The sequence below is a fragment of the Grammomys surdaster genome, unplaced genomic scaffold (assembly GCF_004785775.1).
Source record: "Grammomys surdaster isolate TR1022 unplaced genomic scaffold, NIH_TR_1.0 358, whole genome shotgun sequence".
In the NCBI taxonomy this organism is placed as follows: Eukaryota; Metazoa; Chordata; class Mammalia; order Rodentia; family Muridae; genus Grammomys; species Grammomys surdaster.
The window spans coordinates 999,434-1,021,120 of record NW_021604777.1 but is presented as its reverse complement, the minus strand read 5'-3'; the positions used below and the strand labels follow the sequence as shown (position 1 = coordinate 1,021,120).

At 42.6% G+C, this 21,687-nt stretch overlaps 1 protein-coding gene across 1 annotated transcript in view; it reads left to right on the top strand.

The window, feature by feature from the left end:
- The first annotated feature begins 183 nt into the window (after positions 1-183).
- Positions 184-21,687, top strand: part of Pi4ka (phosphatidylinositol 4-kinase alpha) — a 120,946-nt gene continuing 99,442 nt past the window's right edge. Inside the window, exons 1-4 of the mRNA XM_028779630.1 lie at positions 184-360; positions 12,088-12,204; positions 14,621-14,714; positions 18,818-18,906. Coding sequence (XP_028635463.1) covers positions 184-360; positions 12,088-12,204; positions 14,621-14,714; positions 18,818-18,906 — 477 coding nt within the window. The remainder of the gene's footprint in view (positions 361-12,087; positions 12,205-14,620; positions 14,715-18,817; positions 18,907-21,687) is intronic.

Below are 21,687 nucleotides of genomic sequence, written 5' to 3'. Positions count from 1 at the left end.
GAGAAGAAGAAGAAAAAGAAGAAGAAGAAGAAGAAGAAGAAGAAGAAGAAGAAGAAGAAGAAGAAGAAGAGGAGGAGGTCACGTGACCCGAGAGTCGGCCGCCTCTGCGTCTGCGCCGTAAGTTCTGGCGGTGGCAGTCCCAGAGCTGCCAGCCCAGCCGCCTGCGCCGGGGCGCGCGCTACGATGGCGGCTGCTGGGGCCCGGGGAGGCAGCGGCGGCGGCGGCGGCGGCGGCGGTGGTGGCAGCGGTGGCGGCTCGGGGTCCAGCTCTGGCTCCAGCACCTCCCGAGGCTTTTATTTCAACACAGTGCTTTCACTGGCCCGCTCCCTGGCTGTGCAGAGACCTGCATCCTTAGAGAAGGTAACTCAGCAGACTGACAGAGGAGGGGCCTGAGGTGGTGAAGCGGCGGGACGCCGCTAGGGTCGAGGAAGCTACTTGCGACTAGAGAGGGGCTCCTGAATAGAGGTGGCAGCGAGGTGGGAGGTCGGTAGGAGACGGGTCTGGTGAAGAGGGGAGTCGGGAAGTCGACAGGGCGCAGGGCGACCTGGTACAGGTGGGAGTGGGAAGGCGGTGAGCCGCGGGCGGGCGACTACAGCTGTGACATCTCAGGTGCGGGGGTTGTGGCAGCGTCGTGACTGCCTCTGAGGCGTGGCGAGATGAGCCAAAGACCAAGAATCCAATCTGGGCCTTTGGTCCTGATTTTTCGTTTTTTCATTGAGTGACCTTGGAGAAGTATCTTTGGATCCCCGCCCCCCCTTCTCTTCCTACACACTTTTTGCCCTTCTCATCGGATTATGGAGAAGGACAGCTAAAGCACTGTATCTGGAAGTGCTTTCTGATCTGCAAACCGTATTATTATTTAAAAGATGGTAGCGTTAGACTGGATCAAAAGATGATGAGTTTCGAGAAGGTGCAGTGGCAGGACCGGGCAATGGACTGTTAATAGAGAACTAAATTCAGGATTGCTTCAGAAGAGAAAGACAGGCCAGTCCTTATCTTGGAAGATAAAAGGTATGCTTGGAGCTGACATAGGAGGTGACCTGCATGGGTGGTGCAGAGTAGAACCCAGGATTAAGGAGGCTAACCACTTTCAAACAAAAACAAAACAAAACAAAAAACAAACAACAAAACAACAAAAGGATGTTGTGATAGGAAGAAGACTGATTTTAGTCAGAGCCGAGTTTGATCCTTTACAATTTCTGTGTGTAGTTTTGAGGAAGAAACTTACATGCTCACAGCCTATTTGCTAATCTATAAAACATGTGACGCTTTGATGAGTTTACATAGTAAGGCCAGGCACAACGTGGACGAACAATAACAGACAGAGCTGCTTTTCTCCCAGGAATGTGTGAAGAGATTCAGCACAATACATTAGCACCAAAGGGAGGGGCTGTCTGTCCATTCAGCTTTCTGGAAAGAACCTGGGTGCCATGTGCACCTGCCTGCTGATGGGTAAAGCTAAAAGGCAGAGTGACCTGGTCTTTGACCTTTTAAGTTTTCTTTTTTTTTTTTTTCCTTTGAGACAGGGTTTCTCTGTGTAGCCCTGGCTGTCCTGGAACTCACTCTGTAGACCAGGCTGGCCTCGAACTCAGAAATCCGCCTGCCTCTGCCTCCCAAGGGCTGGGATTAAAGTCGTGTGCCACCACCGCCCACCTTATAAGTTTTCGAATTTGATTTTATCACTTACCTGCAAGGTGAACAGATTCTGGATGATCTAATGCCAGCCTGACTTCTGACTAAAGAATGAATATAAACTGGACATGGTAGCATGCACCTGTGGTCCACACTACCCAGAAACAGCCCAGTATCTGCAGAGATGGCTGAGGAGTTGCTGCTCTTTCAGGGAGTTGGTACCTCAGTACCCATGCCTGACAGCTTAGGACTACTGGAAATTAACTCCAGTACATCAGAACATCTGATGTTTCAGGACATCAGAAAGCCCTCCTCTGGTGTCCATGGGCACCTACACTCATGAGCACATGTTAGCACAAATAAATGATGATAGCATTTTTAAATTAAAAAAAAGATGATTTAGGAATTGTGGTATAACTTAGGCAATGTATCAAGATCCTGACTCAAGGGGGAAAGACAGCTCTGTGTGTGTGTGTGTGTAAGAATATGAGTTTGAATGGTAAGACCATGTAAATTTGTATCCCTTATTATCTGTATTTTGAAACTTTTGTTTTTTGTTTTATGTGTATGAGTGTTTTGTACACCGTATGTGTCAGTGCCATCAGAGGTCAGAAGAGGGCATCATTGGATCCTTTGGAACTGGAATCATGTGAATCATGGGTGCAGGGAATCAAACCTGAGTCCTCTGGAAGAGCAGCTAGTGCTCCTAACAGCTGAGCTCTCTGTCCAACCCTCACCTTTGTTTGTTTGTTATATGCTATGAAGGGCATGTGGGGGTCACAGGACAAGCGTGCAGAGATCAGTTACCTCCTCCCACCATGTGGGTCCCAGAGATTAGACTCAGACTTGACCACATCTGCCTTTATGAACTGAGCAAACATCCCTTCTTCCCACCCCCCTTTTGGTGGAGACAGGATCTCACAATATAACTCAATCTCACAATATGGCTTTTCTGGAACTCCTGAGTAGACTAAAGTAGCCTTTAGCTCACAGAGCTCCGCCTGCTTGCTTCTGCTTCCCACGTGCTGGGGTTGAAGGTGAATGTCATTCCACAAATACAACTGGACAAGTCACTTCTACATGTTGAGTCTCTCTTGCAAAAAAACCAAAAACCAAAACACAGAACAGTACTTGGTAGGAGTGTTAGGAAGATCAATAAAAAGGCATGAATAAAAACCATTGAGAAATATTTCAGCAGTTAAGAGCTCTTGCTGTTTTCCTAGAGAATCCAGGTTCAAGTCTCAGCACCCACATGGTGGCTCACAACTGTCTGTAACCCCAGTTCTAGGGATCTGATTCCCTCTTCTGTTTTCCATGGGTATTGCATGTACATGCTATACAGATCCACACATAAGCAAAACACTAATGCACATAAAAATAATACACCTTAAAGCAACAGCAACAAACATGTTTACATTTATTTAGAGAAGTGGGGATTGGATGAGTTGGAATTTGTGAGAGCTGGTTTGCCATCCACCATGTGGGTTCTGGACTCAGGTCTTCAGGCTTGGTGGCAAGTACCTGTATAGTGGCCACTGGTTATCTTGCCAATCTGCACTGGGTGATTCTTCAAGTTTTTTATTTTATATTATATGTATTAGTGTTTGGGCTGTGTATATGCTCGTGCACCACTTGCATGGTGTGTCCATGGAGGCCAGGAGAAGGCATTAGAATCCCTGGAGCTAGTGTTATAGGTGTTTATGAGCCACCATGTGGGTGGGGAATCAAACCCAGGTCTTCTGGAAGACCAGCCTATGCCTCTAACACCTAAGCCATCCCTGCAGCTCCTGAAGTGGATGAGTCTTAAGACTGCCCTGCATCTCTAGCAGTGTAGCTTTCTTTCTCACTCAGCAACTGAGAAGTGTACTTTGAACTCAACTTGTTTTTTATTGTTCATTGGTCAGTCAGAAAAACACAGCAAGGTAAGTAAGACAATAGGCAGACGTACATGATAGATAAATGTAAAGAAAAAAATTAAAGGAACATTATGGGAACCTGGATGTAGGTCAGTGGTAGAGTGTTTTTGGTACAGTACTTGTTTATCATGAACAAGGCCCTGGATTTGATTCCTACTAAACAAATCAATGCATACCGAGACCTTGATATTGTTTAATTGTAACTTTGTTAGTTTTGTTTTTCATCATAATTGCTTGGGTTGTCAAGACCACAGTATAATATAAAGTTAATTGATACTTTCCTGGATTCCCTAAAAACACTTGTTTTGGAAAGTACTTAGAAACCACTTTGTGTAAAAAAAGAGAACAGATCCAAGGCCACTGTCTTTGCAGGGTTTGCTTGTGAGTTTGGCCCATGGCTGGTATCTTTGAATTTTGGCATTTGAACTATTAGCTCTATTCCCTGTTTGATAAGCATGGTTTGTTGTGCTTAAAATCTCTGTGTGTGGTCTATGATTTATGTACAGTGTCTTCTTTTCTCCTGGAGATCTGTTTGATAGTTGCTAGGCAAGCGATGACTTATGTGACTAACCAGAAAGTCAGCACTACACAGAGAAACCCTGTCTTCAAAACAAAACCAAAAAATAAAATAAATCCATTACATGTGTGGGAAGTTTGCCTGCATGTATGTCTGTGCACCACATTCATACCTGGTACACGTGGAGGCCACAAGAGGCCTTCAGATCCTCTGGAACTAAAGTTACAGATGGTTGTAAGCTGCCGTGTATCTGCTGGGAATTGAATTCACATCCTCTGGAAGAGCAGCCAATACTTTTAACCACTGATTCGTGCCTCCAGCTTCACTGAAGCATGGGTTTCTTTTCATGGTCTCTTATTAGATTTACACAGTTGGATCACCAGTTTCCTGGGCAGCCTCTTTAGCTGTGCTTGCAGTACAGCTACAGCTTCAGCAGCCATAGAACAGAGAGGCAATGGAGACTGCAGCCTATGCAATGGTTTAGTTACTAATCTTCACATTGATTTTTATCAGCAAGAGTAGGATGCATGGATTCAATAAGAAGAAATAATAGTTCATCCAACATTTGCTTTTGCTCTTTTGGTGGGCCAGATACTAGCATGGAAACAGTGTGAGATTTCTGACCTTAATATGAACAACCGACTGTTGTATGGTCACTTGTGACAGCATGTTAAGGTGTTGCTGAGGATCGAAGACTTCTGAATGGTGTGGACAGTGGAAATAGCCTCGACTGTGGCAGCAGCTGTAGGATACAGTCAGTGCATTTTCCCAATAGGACCTGTGTCTTTTCTCCTTGCTTCCAGTTTTTCAGTATAACAAATAAATTTAGCTGTGAATACAACAATATGTTTATGGGCACTTTGAAAGACCCCTGAGACAACTTTGTAAAGTAGGCTTCTGTAGGTGGCTATTCAACCTACAGAATTCCTGGAATCATCTTGGATCATTTTGCTTTGTTCTTGTGTGTGTGTGTGTGTGTGTGTGTGTGTTATTTTTCTCACTATATAGTCCTGGCATGCATGTATATTAGGCATGTAGTCCTTGCTATGTAGATTAGGCTGGTCTTGAACTTGGGGGGGGGGGTTGTCCTTCTGCTTCTGCTGTGCCTGGCCCTCATCTGAGGTCTTGAGGTTGTATTAAGATAGGAATTGCTGTGATGTTTAGTTCTAGCAGATTCACCTGCTTACTTCATCCATCTACTTTAAAATAGTTGTTAAGAAGTCCTTAGCCATTCTAGGAAGGAAAATCTCAGAGGATCTTGGAGGGCTTTTCTAGGACAGCAAAAATGTAGATGTTAAGATCAGTGCTGAGAAACCGACTCCCGTTTTCCTTCCTTCCTTCTTTCCTTCCTTCCTTCCTTCCTTCCTTCCTTCCTTCCTCTCTTTTTTCCTTCCTTCCTTTCCTTCCTTCCCTTCCTTTTCTTTCTTTCTTTAGCTTTTGGGTGTTTTGCCTGTGTGTATGTGTACTATGTGCATGCCAGGTGCCCTCAGAGGCCAGAAGAGGGCATCAGTTCTCCTTGGAACCAGAGTTTCAGATGATTGTGAGCTGCCATATAGGTGCTGGGAATCAAACCAGTACCTGGAATTTCTCTGCAAGAGCAGCCAGTGTTCTTTACCAGGTAGTCATCTCTCCAGCCCCTGTTTTTTATTTCTCTCTCTTTTCTTTCAGAGGGGTGTCAGGGGACTTAGTACAGGTCATGTTAACCTGTGAAGGCTCAATGCTTGAGATTAGAGCTTCCACCTGAGCTTAGCTCTTGTTCATGCAAGCAACTCTGACATGACGGCACCTAAGGCACCTTAATAACACACTTTCTCCACGTTTGTCCCTCTGTATGCCACAGTTATGTTAATTTCCTCTATCCTAATCCCAAGCTATGAGAATACCCTGAGACTGCTCATATTTCTTCTCTAATTACTTAAATCATTCATTCAGAAAGCAGTAAATATGAAATGTAATAACTTTCTGCTTTCTTATTGACCCTAGAATCACTAGCACAGGGATGGCACCACCCACGATGGGCTGAGGCCTTCCCATCAGTCACTAAGAAATGTCTTAGAGTATATCAGATGGAGGGTTCTTCTCAATTGAGGTTCCCTCTTCAAATAACTCAGTTTGTATGTCAAGTTGATCTATAGATCAGCCAGTGCAGGGAAGGAAGGCACTTAAATTATGGCTTCTAGCTTTTGACTATGTTAAAGCACATATAATACTGCCTGTGTGAAATGTAGAAAAGGCATGTTAAATTGCAGAAAAAATACATCTACCTGTAGATGACCATAAGAACCTTAACAGTTTTATTACATTCATTTATTTGTATATCATGTATATATTTGTGCACATATATGTGTTTTCATGGCATATATGTAGAGGATAAAGGACAGTGTTCTAGGGTTGGTTCTTTCCTTTTACCATGCATGTCTTGAGGACTTGCATGCACGTTGCCAGGCTTGACAGCAAGTGCCTTTACCCATTAAGCCATCTCACGAGCCTCAAGAGAATATTTTGAATGAAATTTCTGTCTTGGACTATGTATATCATATCACAGTTACCTTCTGTGTCGTGATGGTGTAAGACACTTTAAAAAATGTTAGCTCTTAGTACACCTGAGAAAGACAATTGAAAAAGCAAACAGGTTTAGCCAGGCTGGTGGTGCACACCTTTAATCCTAGTAGGCAGATCTCTGTGAGTTAAAGCCCAGCCTGTTCTACATAGTAAGTTACAGGACAGTTACGAATACATAGAGCAGTGGTTCTCAACCTTCCTAAAGCTGTGACACTTTAATACAGTTCCTCATGTTGTGGTGACCTCTAACCATACAACTATTTTGTTGCTACTTCATAACTATAATTTTGCTACTGTTATGAATTGTAATGCAAATATCCCTGTTTTTTGATGCCCTTAGGCTACTCCTGTGAAAGGATTATTGGACACCATTTCAGGGGTTTCACCATACAGGTTCAGAACCACTGGCATAGAGAGACCTTGTCTTAAAAAAAAAAAAAAAAAGGTTTAGCAACGAAACTCATACCACTGGTCCTTTAAGCTTAGCTTTTAGTTCCCAGAGAACTGTATCTGTATCTGTACAAGGACTCTCCCAGAGGTTTCAAGTAACAAAAGTTGTGCTGGAAGCAGTGCTGCTGTTGTAGCTTTCTTTTGACCTACATAGTTTACCACAGCTTGTTAGGGTTGCTTCTCATATGGCTTTTCTGCTCAGTGTCTTGAGGGAGGGAGGGAGGGAGGGCTGCTGACTTCCTCCTTGCTTTGGTGTTTCTGTAAAGGATCAGGTCAAAGTATTGCCTCAAGTGCTTATTTAGATTATGTGTGGGGAGGGGATCTGGACGTGCGTGTGAATACAGTGTCAGGATGCCTCAGGGCATCGGATACCCTGGAACTGGACTTACAGGCTGCTCTGAGCCACCTGTGTATGTGTTGGGAATTAGAGCTGGGTCATCTGGAAAGCAGCATGTGTCCTTAACTGCTAAGCTATCTCTGTAGCCCCAACCCCCCTTTTGAAGACAAGGTCTCATACATGTAGACCAGGCTGACTTCAAACTCCCAGAGATCCATCTGTCTTTGCTTCCTACAGTGCTAGGATTAAAGACATTTGCCACCATGCTTGGCCGTTTTTTGTTTGTTTGTTCAGTTGGTTTTCCTTTATTTTTAGAAACATTTTATTTAAAGATTTGTTTATTTATGTATATGAGTGTTTTGCCTACATGTACATAGTTGTGCTATGTGTGGAGTCACAGATGGTTATGGGTGTTGTGTTATGTGGAGTCACAGATGGTTATGGGTGTTGTGTTGTGTGGAGTCACAGATAGCTATGGTGGCTGGGGACTGAACTTGAGTCCTCTACAAGAGCAACAAGTGCTATTAACCACTGAGCCATCCCTCTAGTCTCTGTTTCTTTATTTTTAAGACAAGGTCTTAGGGACATAACATAGACTAGCCTTAGATTTTCTGTCCCCTAAGCCTCAGCCTCTCTACTGCTGAGATTATAGATAGGTGCTTGGATTGCAACCTCTCCTTTCTTTGTTTTACTTTTTTTTCCAAAAAGTTCTGTAAACAATTAAGTTTGTTCTTTGACAGTTTCATACATGTATATAATGTGGCTTGCCTGTTTTTACACTCAGTAATTTCAGATACTTGTCATTGTACTGGTTTCAGACGTACTAAATAGAGGTCAAGCGATGGCTCAGCAAGTGAAGTCACTTGTTGCCAGTGCCCTGAGTTTTATCCCTGGAACCCACATAAAGGTGGAAGAAGGAGAACTCAGTCCGCAGAGCTGCCCTCTGGGCAGTGTCCACAGGTATACTGCACATGTGTCTGTGCAGTCACAGCACACACACATACACACACACACACAAAGAATAAATACAAAAGCAAGCAGTGAACTTGGGAGAGGGGTTAGTGGGTAAGTGCATGCTGAGTGTGCACTTGTGTGCATGTTTGTGTGTGGATGTGTGCCTGTGTGCCTGTGTGCCTCCCTTTCTCCTTCTTTTTTTTTTTAAAGATTTATTTATTTATTATATATGAATACATTGTAGCTGTCTTCAGACACACCAGAAGAGAACATCAGATCTCATTACAGATGGTTGTGAGCCACCATGTGGTTGCTGGGATTTGAACTCAGGACCTCTGGAAGAGCAGTCAGTGCTCTTAACCACTGAGCCATCTCTCCAGCCCCCCCCCCCCCTTTCTCCTTCTTCTGGAGTGGTAGTGTAAATGTCTTATTTAAGACCTAGCTCTCGGCAGATCTTTTTTCTCAGCTTCTTGCACAGTCATGAATCTTTTCATTTACCTCTGACTAAAGGAAGAGGTTTCTTTGAGGCTGATTGTAGCCTTTGTCTGTGAGTATAGACATAGATATTTAGGGGGTAGTTTGATGCTCTGTCATTTCAGCTGAGCAGCTATCCATTAGCTCTCCTCTGCTTCCAGTGTATACAGAGTCATGATTACCACCAACTCACAGCAGCTCTGTATAACGGCCCTTGGAACACAGAAGTCAGTTAAGGAGGAACTGGGCTCCTGGAGCCCTACCACAGTAGGTACTGATCCATTGACAGAGAGCACACTCCGAGAGAAAGTGAAGCATACTGTCTAGTTGTATAGCGGCTGGTGAGCCCACCAGGCTCTGATGATTAATTTCATACTCAGGATCACACAGACAGCCCTAATTAAACTTTTTGACACTAGACACTAGACAAAACCAAAGGCTAGTAAATAAGGAGAAGGTGGAGGGGTAGGGTAGGGTAGAGGGACCACAGTATATGGTGTATGTATATGCAAATATAAAAGAACAAAATTTATTAGTACAAAAATTACTTTTTTTTAAAAAAAAAGAGAAAAGCGAAGCCAGTCAATGAGATGGCTCAGCAGGTAAAGGTGCTTGCACCAAGACTCATAACCTGAATTGGATCCTGGCCATTGTCCTAGGGAAGACACATGTAGTAAAAGAAGAGAACTCTTACGTACTGTCCTCTGACTTCCACATATACAACTTGGCCCAAGAGTACCTATATGCGCATGTGTACACACACACACACATACATGTTGTGGTAATTATTTAAAACTGGCCTCTGGTTCATCCGACTATCTAAGCTGCAGCGGCTCTGCCTAGCTCAGCCGCCATGTTTCTGGGCCTGAGACCACGTGCGTGCTGCAGCTAGAACTGGCCCGCCAGAAGATTGGCTCTGCCAATCTTCCACGGTGTCTCCACAAGGCAGGGCACTGCCCAGACCATCCCACCATCCATGTGGGCCCAGTAAGAGAATGAGACTCTAATTCTTATAGATTGATCAAAGGCTTTATATGTTTGATAATGATTAATAACAAGATGCCCATACAAAGAGAGTTGTATCCCAATTAGCTAACCTAATTATAAGTTTATAAGTTGTTTCCCACAAGTGCTCTCCATACCTGTGTGGTTCTCCATCCTCCTACATCTCTGCCCTCTCTAGCTCCTCCTCTTCTTTTTTTCTCTTCCTCTCCCAACTCCTCCTCTTTCTCTCCTTAGTCCTCCCACCTTAGCTCCTCCTATACACACACACTAAATGTAATAAAAAAGTTTAGTTATTTTATATGTATGCCTGTATGTATACCGGTGCACCACATCCATGCTTGGTGCTCACAGAAGCCAGAAAAGGACCCCTCGGGATAGAGTCGCAGAGAACTGTGAGTGGCCACAGGCAGGCTGAGACTTGAACCCAGGTCCCCTGGAAGAACAGCAAGTGCTCTTAACTTCTGAGCCATCTCCCTAGTCCCACAGCCCTTTCCTTTTTAATTGAATAAGCATTCAACTGGAATGTGAGCTATATCACAGGTACTGTGCTGAGAGATTGCAAAGACAAAGAAATCTCACACTGTATGTGGTCATGTAGGTGTAACCTGTGGTATATATGTGTTCCTTAAGTAAGAGGACTTGCCTGGTAATGGGGGGTGACTGTCCGTGTTACTTAGTTGGCTTTGTCTGGAGCAATAAACAGAGTCCTCGTATCTTTATTCTGTATTTTGGATGCTGTGGATGTTTCTTACCTTTACACAGAAGCAGGGATGCTAAGGGACGGCTCCTGAGAAAGACCTGTCCAGTCCTCTTAACATTTCTGTACATTTCAAAGAAAAGAGGAATTACATACAGCTGCATATTTAATTCATTCATTCCTTAATTTGCAGATAGGGTCTCTCTATATATAGTTCTGGCTTTCCTGGAGCTCACTTTGTAGGCCAGACTGGCCTCCAACCCAAAGAGTTCTCCCTCCCTCTGCCTCTGGAGTGCTGAGATTAAGGGTTGGCTGCACACAGCAAGTTGTAGATTTTCTAAAGTAAATGCTAAAGATGAAGAGAAGCACCTTTGCTTCTTTCTCTTCCCCTTCTCCTGCCCCTTTCTTTCCGCCCACTCCCCTCCCTCTCCCCCTCGCTCTCCCCTTCCCCTCCCCTTCCCCTCTCCCCCTCCTTCCTTCCTTCCTTCCTTCCTTCCTTCCTTCCTTTCTTTCTTTCTTTCTTTCTTTCGTCTCCTTTATTGCCAGACTGGCCTCAGAAGACCTGCCTTCATTTCTCATGTACTGAAAGTACTGATATGTGTTCATCAGTGCCCAGCCACTCCCTTATTTTCAACAGGAAGAATTAAATCTCTTCTATTTTGTACATTATTTAACTGAGATCTCTGATAATATCTCGTTTCTCTAGGATAAGAGATAAGTCTCTTTTTAATCATGTGTATGGATATGTGTGCATGAATGTTAGAGCTTATATAGGCCAGAGGTGTGAGATCCCCCTGGAGCTGGAGTTACGGGCAGTTGTGGATCACCTAATATGGGTGCTGGGAAAGAACGTAGGTCCTGCAAGACCAGTATGTGCTCTTAACTGATGAGCCATTTTCCCCGCCTCTCAGGGCTCTAGCATTTATATACTCTCTGAAAAGTCCCCAGATTTCCAAATGTCACACAATTGCAAAAACTATCTGCAGCTGGCAAAATCACACCTCTGCTAGAGCATGAGGCAAATCATAGTCAGCTGCTGCAGTCAGTCTGTAGCAGCCCCATATCCCCACATCTGGGATCAAAACAAAAGCGCATTCCTATAATATTTCTCTATTTTTCAAAGAAACCAAAACTTCAAATTTGTCACTATACCATTCTGTGTTCTTTTAAGAGAAATGAAATAGTGATTTGCTGGATCCATGGACTTATGCAGGGTGTGTTTCTTCTGAATGTGGCTTTCTGTTTTGGGAAGCCATATGTTTGATTGTTTGTTAGTCTAATTGTTAGTGTATGTGTATGTGCCTGAGTGTATGTATGTGTACCATGAGCATTCAGGAACCTGAGGAGGTCAGATGAGGCGCTCCCTGGAGTTACTGTTAGCTCTGAGTCACCATGTAGGTACCGGGAAACCTAACCCAGGTCCTCTGCAAGAGCAGTAAGTGCTCTTTGCCACTGAGCTATTTCTCCAACCCTTTGTTTTGTGCTCTTAAGCGCCGAGCCATCTCTTCAGTCCCTTATGTTTGTCTTACATCTTATTTTCTAGGTTCAAAAGCTGCTTTGCATGTGCCCAGTAGATTTTCATGGAATCTTCCAACTAGATGAAAGACGGAGAGATGCAGTGATTGCATTGGGCATTTTTCTCATTGAGTCTGATCTTCAGGTAAGCCTTTACGAAGTTTATAATTTCTATAGTGTAAACGGAGGAGTAATGAGAATTCACATTCATATTGCATATATTTACCTAGTCCTTAACAGTACTAGAAGTGTGTGTCCCAACCTTACCAAAGTGCTAAGGGAATGTATGGGATGGGGTAAACAGAGCAGTGACGTTGATCTGAGGAAACCGAATTATTTTTTTAGAGGAAGGATCTCTTTACATAGCCTGGTGGTCCTGGTATTAACTGTGTAGCCCAGGCTGCCTCCAACTCACAGGGATCTGCCTGGCTCTGCTTCCTAGGTTAAAGGCTCATGTCACCATGCCCAGCCAACTTATTGATTCTTTAAAATAAATAATAAAGTTTTTTTTAACTATTTTAAAATTAGGGGTATTACTAAGATAAAATTCTTTTGAGACCTAATTGCGTATTTTACAAAGTAGACTTGCTTTTTATAGCAGGTAAAATGTTCATTAGGCATATAGTTCATCAGTCATATAAGACCATCTTTATCAAAACTGAATAGAAATGACATATGAGTGCATGTTAATAACGTTTTGATAGGGATTAAATAAACCCCAGCCTTGTTACTCCAATGGAACATGGTATACTGTTATTTCTTTTTTTTTTATAATTGTCAACAGTAATTGAAGCAAATTCTTGATCATTGGATATCAATTCTAATTCATTTATATGTTGTTTATCATTTGTAGATACTAATTTTGAATTCTAAGTTTAATTGTTCTGTTAGGAAAATAATGTTATATATTTGGCTATTCATCGAAAACTATTACCCTGCACTTCCTAGAAATTATACTCCAATAAGCATTTTTATTATTATTTATTTTGTTTTATGAAACAATCTTGTTGTATATTCTTGCCTTAGTTTGTTAGTAAACACTAGACCAGAACTAGCTGTGTAGACCAGGCTGAACATGGTAAGGTTCTCCTGCCTTTGTTTCTCCACTGCTGGGATTTCAGACATGTCTACCCACCCTGGTTTGTATTTTGACTGAATGTGTGGCTTTTTTAGCAGTGTTTGTCCATGCACTCTGGGCCTTGCACATGCCAGGCAGGCCTGTACCACTTAGTTGTACCCTTAGCCATTTTAGGATTGATTTGCCCATAAAATATCTTTGACATATGCATTGCTTGACAGAGTTAATTGTAAATCCCAAACATATATTTGACTTTTTTAAGATAGCAAGAAAGAAAAAAGTACAGACTACGCTTCTTGCCGTTTGGGTTCTACATAAGGAGTGGCGAATGGTCTGGGGTCAGACAGCACATGACAGTTTACTTGTACTGCCAGTTCCACCTTTGGACTCATGGATACAGATGGACCCCAGGATGCTTTATTAGACCCTGAGAAGGCCAAGGGACCATGTCTCTTATCTTGGTTCACTCTAGTTTGTATTGCTTGACTCTGTTCAGGATGCATTGGCCACCTTCATGTGTCTTCTGAGCTATCATAGCAACAGTTGTACCACGAGCAGTGGAGGTGGTCTCCTCCGTGTGTACTACTAAGGCCACTGAATTATGTGGAGAGAGCTGCAGCTCTGTAGGGGCAGTGCAGTGCAGCCCTTTGCAGTGTGTGCCTATGATCCTAGATAGATGTTCTAGCCGCTACCTTTAATCATTTTCACATTTTTTCCTTTTTGCTTATAAATCTGCATTTAGACCAAGTTTAGAATAATCACTGTCTCTAGTTCATTGGGTATGAGATGTAGGTGCTTGAAAGCTTGGTGCCGAGCTAGGGTGGTAGTTCACACCTGTAATCCTAGCATTTGTGAGGCAGAGGAACTCTCTTAGTTGAAACTCAGCCTGGTCTATAGAATTTCAGGCTATCCAGGGCTACATAGTGACACCCTATCTCAAAAAATAAAATAAAATAAAATAAAATAAAATAAGGAGGAAAGCTGTTTCTTTCATTGGGTGCTATTAGCCATTAAAGCTGGTCTGATGCTCAGTTTCAAGAACTAAGAGGGAACACAAAGCACACAATTTAACTGCAGTAGAGGAAGAGGACACAGGGTAAGAAGAAAGGAAATGTCAAGTCCAGAAGCTTGCAGCTGTAAGTGACCCTTTGGTCCCAAGAATCTTGTCTTAGGATCCACAGGTAGTTTTGGGAGATCTGTACCCCTGTGATTGACAGCAAACTTAAGTAATTGCTTGCAAGTACCTTCTAGAGAGGCTGTTACTTGGGCCCATCCCTCAGAGAAGCCCACTAGGCTGCACATTACACACCACAGGGTGGAGACTGTGATGTCTTTTGGACTGTGATGCATGTGAGTGGCTGGTGCTTTACATTAGTCCTGGAAAATATGAGATTATTAGATATGGCTTGCTTAATCTATGTGAAACACTGGCTAGTCACTTATTAAATATAATTATTTGTTTGTTTGTTTGTTTGTTTTTTAGCACAAAGATTGTGTTGTTCCTTATCTTCTACGACTTCTCAGGGGTCTTCCAAAAGTGTATTGGGTAGAAGAAAGCACAGCTCGGAAAGGCAAAGGTAATTTTGTGTGACATTTATCTTGAATGCAAAATAAATAAATAAGAGGAAAAGAAACAAACAAACTTGGAAATTAGACAGCTTTTGGCTGGTCTCAGCAGATGTAAAACAACTTAATTGCCAGTAGCAATGGGTGACTTTACTTACTGCTGTCTAGGACCCATGGGTAAAGGGAGAAAGATTCACAGTCTGCAGCTTTCCATCAACTCTTCTGGAAATGAGCAAATTCTTTTGAGACCTTCAGAAACTTTCACTTTTATGTGTCACTGGCTATAGTTCGGCCATCTGCATCTGCCTATCCCCAAACCAACCATTTTGCCCCAGAGCTAATGGATTCACTTCTAGAGAAAGGTCTATTCTCCATATCTCTGTGTGGCTGTTATAGAAGGCTGAGATAGACTTGGGATACAGCCATAACTCTAGTCTCAGATGAAAAACCCAAGCAAGCAAACAAACAAACAAAACAAAACAAAAAACAAAAAGAAAAGGAATGGAATGGAATAAATTCATATGCATTTAAAAATTTTTTATTCATCTATCTATCTCTATCTATCTATCTATCTATCTATCTATCTATCTATCTATCTATCTGGGGTTTTTTGAGACAGAGTTTCTCTGTGTAGTTCTGGCTGTCTTGGAACTATCTCTGTAGACTAGGCTGGCCTCAGACTCAGAGATCTGCCTGCCTCTGCCTCCCATGTGTTGGAATTAAAAGTATGTACCAACACAGTGCATGGACACATTTTTTTAAACTGGTATTTTATTTTGGATTTTGGGGGCTGAGGGTGTCAAAGAGAAAGTCACAGCCTTGTCCCACATTCTCTCAGCTGCCCTCCTTCATGTACTTTTCCTTCTTCCTTGTCCTACCTCCTTCCCTCCCTCTCCCATCTTCCTCCCTTCTTTTCTTCCTTCCTTTCTGTTTGTCTTTCTTCTTTGTGAAATAGTCATAGGTCCACTGTGTGCCATGTTTGTGTTAGCTACAACACTGATGTCTGTGTCCTGATACCCTGAAGCTCCCGATCAGCTTGGAACACCTCCAGCATTTTTGGATTCCCATAAAATTGAAGTTTCTTTGGAATTTAGCTCTGTGGTGCTCTATATAAAAGCTTTGAGCATATCCTGATGGGTTGGTAATGAAGACATTGCTTTTTGTTTTTTTGTTTTTTTTTTTGTTTTTTTTTTTCCACAGTAGGAATGGCTGGCCTAACTTGTTAAAGGGCTCAGTCTGACAAAGACATTTTACTGTTGTTATAAACATCCCGATTGTGCCTGTACATCTCCTGATCTGTAGAGTTTTAGCCCTTTAAGTTACCCACCATGCCTAAAACTGAATCTTCAAATTATGAATGTTTCCACAGTTCAAAGGAACATATTAAATAGAAGTTTGTATCTAAAACTGTTACCTAGTTTGAAAAGTACAGTCTCAGAATCTATTGATATTCCTTTCTTTTTTAATTTTAAATTCTGTATGGTGGGCTATGTCTGTGGTATGTACATGAGAGTGCAGTGCCCTCAGAGTCATAAGAGCTCCTGGAGCTGGAAGAATGATGTTACAAGCTTGGTCAGTGTTTGGACTCAAACTTGGGTCGTCTACAAAAGCAGGGTGCAGTTTTCACTGCTGAGTCGTCTCTCTAGGCCCAGTTTCTTTTGAGGCCTAACAACCATCATATACATGTAATTTAGGAATAATAAATAAAACTTTTAAAGATCACTTTTATATATACAGATTCATATTAGAATGAAAAATTTGACATGTTTGAAATATTGTTAGAAATATATAAATTTATAGGATTTGTATGTGAACTGGAGACTGAACCCAGAGCCTCGTGCATGCTAATTATATGCTTCACCACTCGTGTGTGTGTGTGTGTGTGTGTGTGTGTGTGTGTGTGTGTATTTGGAAGATAATGTGGAGTGGGGAAGATATGTGGGGGAGTATAGGGAGTGGTAGGGTGTCTATGTATGTATGTCCATGTGTGTCTGTGTCTGTCTCTGTGTGTGTTTGTCTGTATATTTGATAAGATGGCTCTAACCATCTTGGAACTCAACAAGAAGACGGCTGGCTGGCTAGCAAACCTTAGGGATCCTTCTGTTTGTTGTCTCTACCTCCTTGATGGCCCTGGAATTATGTGTGCTGCCATGCTAGCTTTTCATGGGGTTACTAGGGATCAAACTCAGGTCCTTGAGCTGCTGCCTCCTCTTCCTCTTTTTCCTCTTCCTCCTCCTCCTCCTCCTCTTCCTCCTCCTTTTTTTTTTTTTTGTTATAACTCATGCTGCTAAAATCTAGAGTAGTGGTTCCCAAAGGATGCAATCTAAATTGTAGTAAACCCCCAAAATGATTCTGATGCACACACATGTTTCAGAGATACCTGAGTGGCATTTTAAAATTCTAGTAGAATTCTAATAATCTTCCATATACTGTATACTCCCATAATCTGAGAATATCTCCATGAGGAAGTGGGTATTTGTATGTCTTTGACTCAGTATAAGATTGATTACATTATTCATGATAGCACATGATAAGCATGCTTGAAACCATGGTGGGAGTTCTAACATTTGAAGGTACACCTGACAGAAAGGCCACATATGCATAGTTCTTGGTGTTTTAGCTAAGGTACTCCTTCTAGCCTATCAGCTTTGAAGAATTTCCCTGCTGTTAGGCTTAGTTTGAGAAGGACTTAAAATTTTATGGGCATGCTGAGGGTGTGTGGTTCTGTAGTCAAGTGTGTAGTTCCAGCTCTGAGACTTTGGGTCAATCTCTAACACAATATGAATATGTGCTTATGTATGCTTCATTCTGCTAAAAGTGATATGAGTATGTGTTTGATGCTAATCATTCATGTGCCAATGTGCCATTGGTTACACTTGATTTAGATTTATCTCTTGAGTTGCAGATATAGCTCATTTGTTAGAAAGCTTGCCTCCACTATTCTTGAGGCCCTGAATTTTATCTTGAGCACCACATGAGCTAGGCATGGAGCTAGTAATCCATTACCAAATAATCTATTACCAATAATCCCATTACCAAACTTATAATCCAAGCAGAATTTAGGAGGTAGAGGCAAGAAGATCACAAGTTCAAGGTTGGGTCAGGGAGGTGGCCATACAACCCTGATGCCCAGAGTTCAGACCATAGAACCAATGTAAAAGCTGGATTTGCAGTCAGGCCACAGAAATCTCAGGATTCCTACAGCAAGGTAGGAGCTGGAGACAGGAGAATCCTGTGGAAACTTACAGGCCAGCTCAGCTGGAAAGTACAGTTCAACACAAAAGAAAAAGACCTTAAGATGGAAGGTAAAGACCCACATCTGAGAATATCTGCTAACCTCCAAAGGCATGCTCTGGCATGTGCATTCTCACACATACCACAAAATGCAAGAGTTCAAGGTCAGACTCAGTTACCATGAGTCCAGTCCCTGAGTCTCACATGAAGGAAAGAAAGAACTGACCGTACTGACCAAAGAGAAGTTGTCCTCTGACAACATGCCTTATCACTCATTTATGTGTCATATGGCACACACACAGACACACACACAGATACACACACATGCACAGGAAGTGCAATTTTAAAAACTGAAAATTAATGCAAGAGTCTATGACAATGGATAGAACTGAATCTCGACAAACTAAGCTCTTACCTTCTTTTAGCTTTTTAATTTTTTATTTTGTTGGTTTTTTTTTTGAGACAGGGTTTCTCTGTGTAGTCCTGGCTGTCCTGGAACTCACTCCGTAGACCAGGCTGGCCTCGAACTCAGAAATCCGCCTGCCTCTGCCTCCCGAGTGCTGGGATTAAAGGCGTGCGCCACCACTGCCCGGCGCTTTTTAATTTTTTAATTTTTATTTTTTTGCTATGTGTTCTTCTTTTGGGGTTGGGGTTCAGCCAGCCCTCACATTCCCTGTGTGGTGAGAATAACTCTGAACTTCTGATCTGCCTGTCTGTGCTGCCTCAGGGTTGGGATTATGAGCGTGAGCTACCACATGTGCTTTCTTGGCTCTGGTAAGCTGGTCCTTAGGCTGTGTGAGAAAAGGAGTGTGCGGAATCAGGCGGCCAGTGTTTCTGTTCTTAGTTTGTTCTTATCTCATCTATGCCTCATGTCTTCCAGGTAACCTCCCAGTTGCAGAGAGTTTCAGCTTCTGCCTGGTGACCTTGCTGTCTGATGTGGCTTGCAGGGACCCGTCACTTAGGGACGAGGTAAGCATCTGGTACTTGTGCGTGGATGTTAATTGAAGGAACCCCAGAATGATGAAAAGGGCTGTGATGTTTGATTGGATTGTGTTGATTTTATATAGTATACGTGCATGTATATGTGTTGTTACACACACATGTGTGTGTACAGAAGAGAACACTGGGTGTTTTCCTCTCGAGCTTTTCACCCTTTTGCATAAAAATCCCGTATGTATGCAAGTGTGTATATATGTATGTATGCAAGTATGTATATATGTATGTATGCAAGTATGTATGTATGCAAGTATGTATATATGTATGTATGCAAGTATGTATGTATTATGCAAATATGTATGCAAGTATGTATGTAAGTTTGTATGTATGTATGCAAGTATGTATGTATATAAGTATGTATGTATGTATGCAAGTATGTATATATGTATGTATGCAAGTATGTATGTATGTATGCAAGTATGCAAGTATGTATGAATGTATGCAAGTATGTATGTATGTATGTAAGTATGTATGTATGTATGTACGTATTCATGTATTTATTAATTCTGATGCTGGGGACTTAAATCAAGACCTGTACTTCCTCAGCAAGCACTTTGCCACTGCCAAATCTCCACAACTTTCCACTTTTTTAAAGCAGGGTCTCTCACTGACCCTAAAGCTCACACTATTTGAGCTAGTCTAGCTAGTCATCAAGTGCCAGTGATTCACCTGTCTGCGTACCCTAAAGCTGCTGTTACAGGCGGTGCTCACAGTATCCCCAGCTTTTACGTGAGTGCTGTCAATTTTAATTCCCGTGTAGGGGTGATATTTAGAAAACAGCGCCTGGTCTGGCTTGTTCCCGGGCAGCCACCATGTTCCCGCTGCTCCTCAGCTCTGACCGGAGCTCTGGCTAGCTAGATGCACAGGCCCTGGCACCCATGAGATGGCTCTGCCAATCCCCCACACTGCATCCACAAAGCTCGGCTGAACCCCAGACAATATCTGCCATCCTCACAGTACCCAGTAGAAATGAGACTCTTAAAGCTTAATGATTATCTGAAGGGTCTATATATTTAGAAATGCTCAGTCAACAAGATGCCCACACAACTAGAGTCGTTACCCAATATCTAACCTTTTGATAGAAGTTGCTACCCAGGACAGCTTTAGACCCATCCGTGGTTCTCCATGGCTAATAGCCTCCTTTTTCTCCTCCCCTTCCTCTATTTCTCCCTCTCCTTCTTCTTTTTTTCCCCTCCCCTTTCTCTCTTTCTCTCCCAGCTCCACTTCCTCTTCTACTGCCTAATCACGGAACTCCACTGCAAATACAATGTAGCAGAATAAGTATCCTGCTACACTCCTACCTTACTGCTTTCACAGAATGCACTTTTACCCACTCTACCATCTCCCCAACTCCTTTACTTGATGCTATTAATAGCAGTACTTTTCAACTGTGATACTTTAGGCTATTTTTCAGGATCTCTGAGTCTTACCTCATTCAGCATGCTATGCGAGAGGGCAGCCTGGTCTACAGAGCTCATTCCAGGACAGCCAAGGCCACATAAAAAAGTACAATCTTAAAAAACCAAGAAGGGGGGTAGGGAGCAATGGAGGATGATTCTCAGTATCAATCTCAGGCCTCCACATGAAAGTACACACACGTGTGCCCAGAAGTGTACACACAGAGAAAGGCAGAGGTGCTCACTTTCCTCCTCGAGGTTCTTGATTGTAGCTGCTCATGGAAGATAATGTTTTCATTTCTTCTTGTGTGTTTGGATATGATGTGCCTTCATGTGTGGACATTCTTGTCACTGAGGAGGCAGAGAGAGGAGGCTCCCTGGGTATCACTTGCCAGCTATCCTTGGTGAATCGCTGAGTTCTAAGTTCAGTAAAAGACTGTTTGAAAACAATAAGATGGAGAGCAATAAAAGAAAATAATTGACTTCAGACCTTCACACACTTACATACATATGTGTGTACCTGCACATACTTGCACAAACACTAAAATAACCACGTGCATCCACACTTCCCTGACACAAAACAAGACAAAAATCAGAAGGGTTGGAGAAATGTCTGAATAGATAAAAGCATTTTCCATAGAAGCCCGATGACCTGAGTCTGATTACAGGGTCCCATGAAAGGAGAAGAACCAACTCCCGAAAGCTGTGCTCTGACTTCTGCCTGTGTGCCACGGCACACATGTACCTACACTCACACACACCATCATATACACATAAAACATACCCATGCACATACACAGTAGTGAATAAAAAAAATATATCTTAAGGAGTAAAATGGGTTTAGAGACAGCTTAGTCAAGACATCAGCCTTGTCTTGTCAGTGAGTGCCAGATTCCAGGGAAAACTGTCTTCAAAAAAAATGGGAGCAGGACAATCATGACCCACACCTTTAATCCCAATACTTGGGAGGCAGAGGCAGGTGGATGTCAGAGTTTGAGGCCAGCCTAGTTTACAGAGTAAGTTCAGACAGCCAGTGCTATACAGAGAAACTCTGCCTCAAAAAACAAAACAAACAAACAAACAAAAAAATACAGCAGGTTTCTTATCGATTTCATCCTAGAAACACCTGGTACCAAAGGCCTGTATGAGTCATGTCACTTGCCTATGCTGACCACTACAAGAAAGGCCTTACAGACATGGCTTTGCCTGTGCTGACCATTGCAAGTTAGGCCTTACAGACATGGCTTTGTTTATGCTGACCACTACAAGTTAGGCCTTATAGACATGGCTTTGCCTGTGCTGACCACTATAAGTTAGGCCTTACAGACATGGCTTTGCCTGTGCTGACCACTACAAG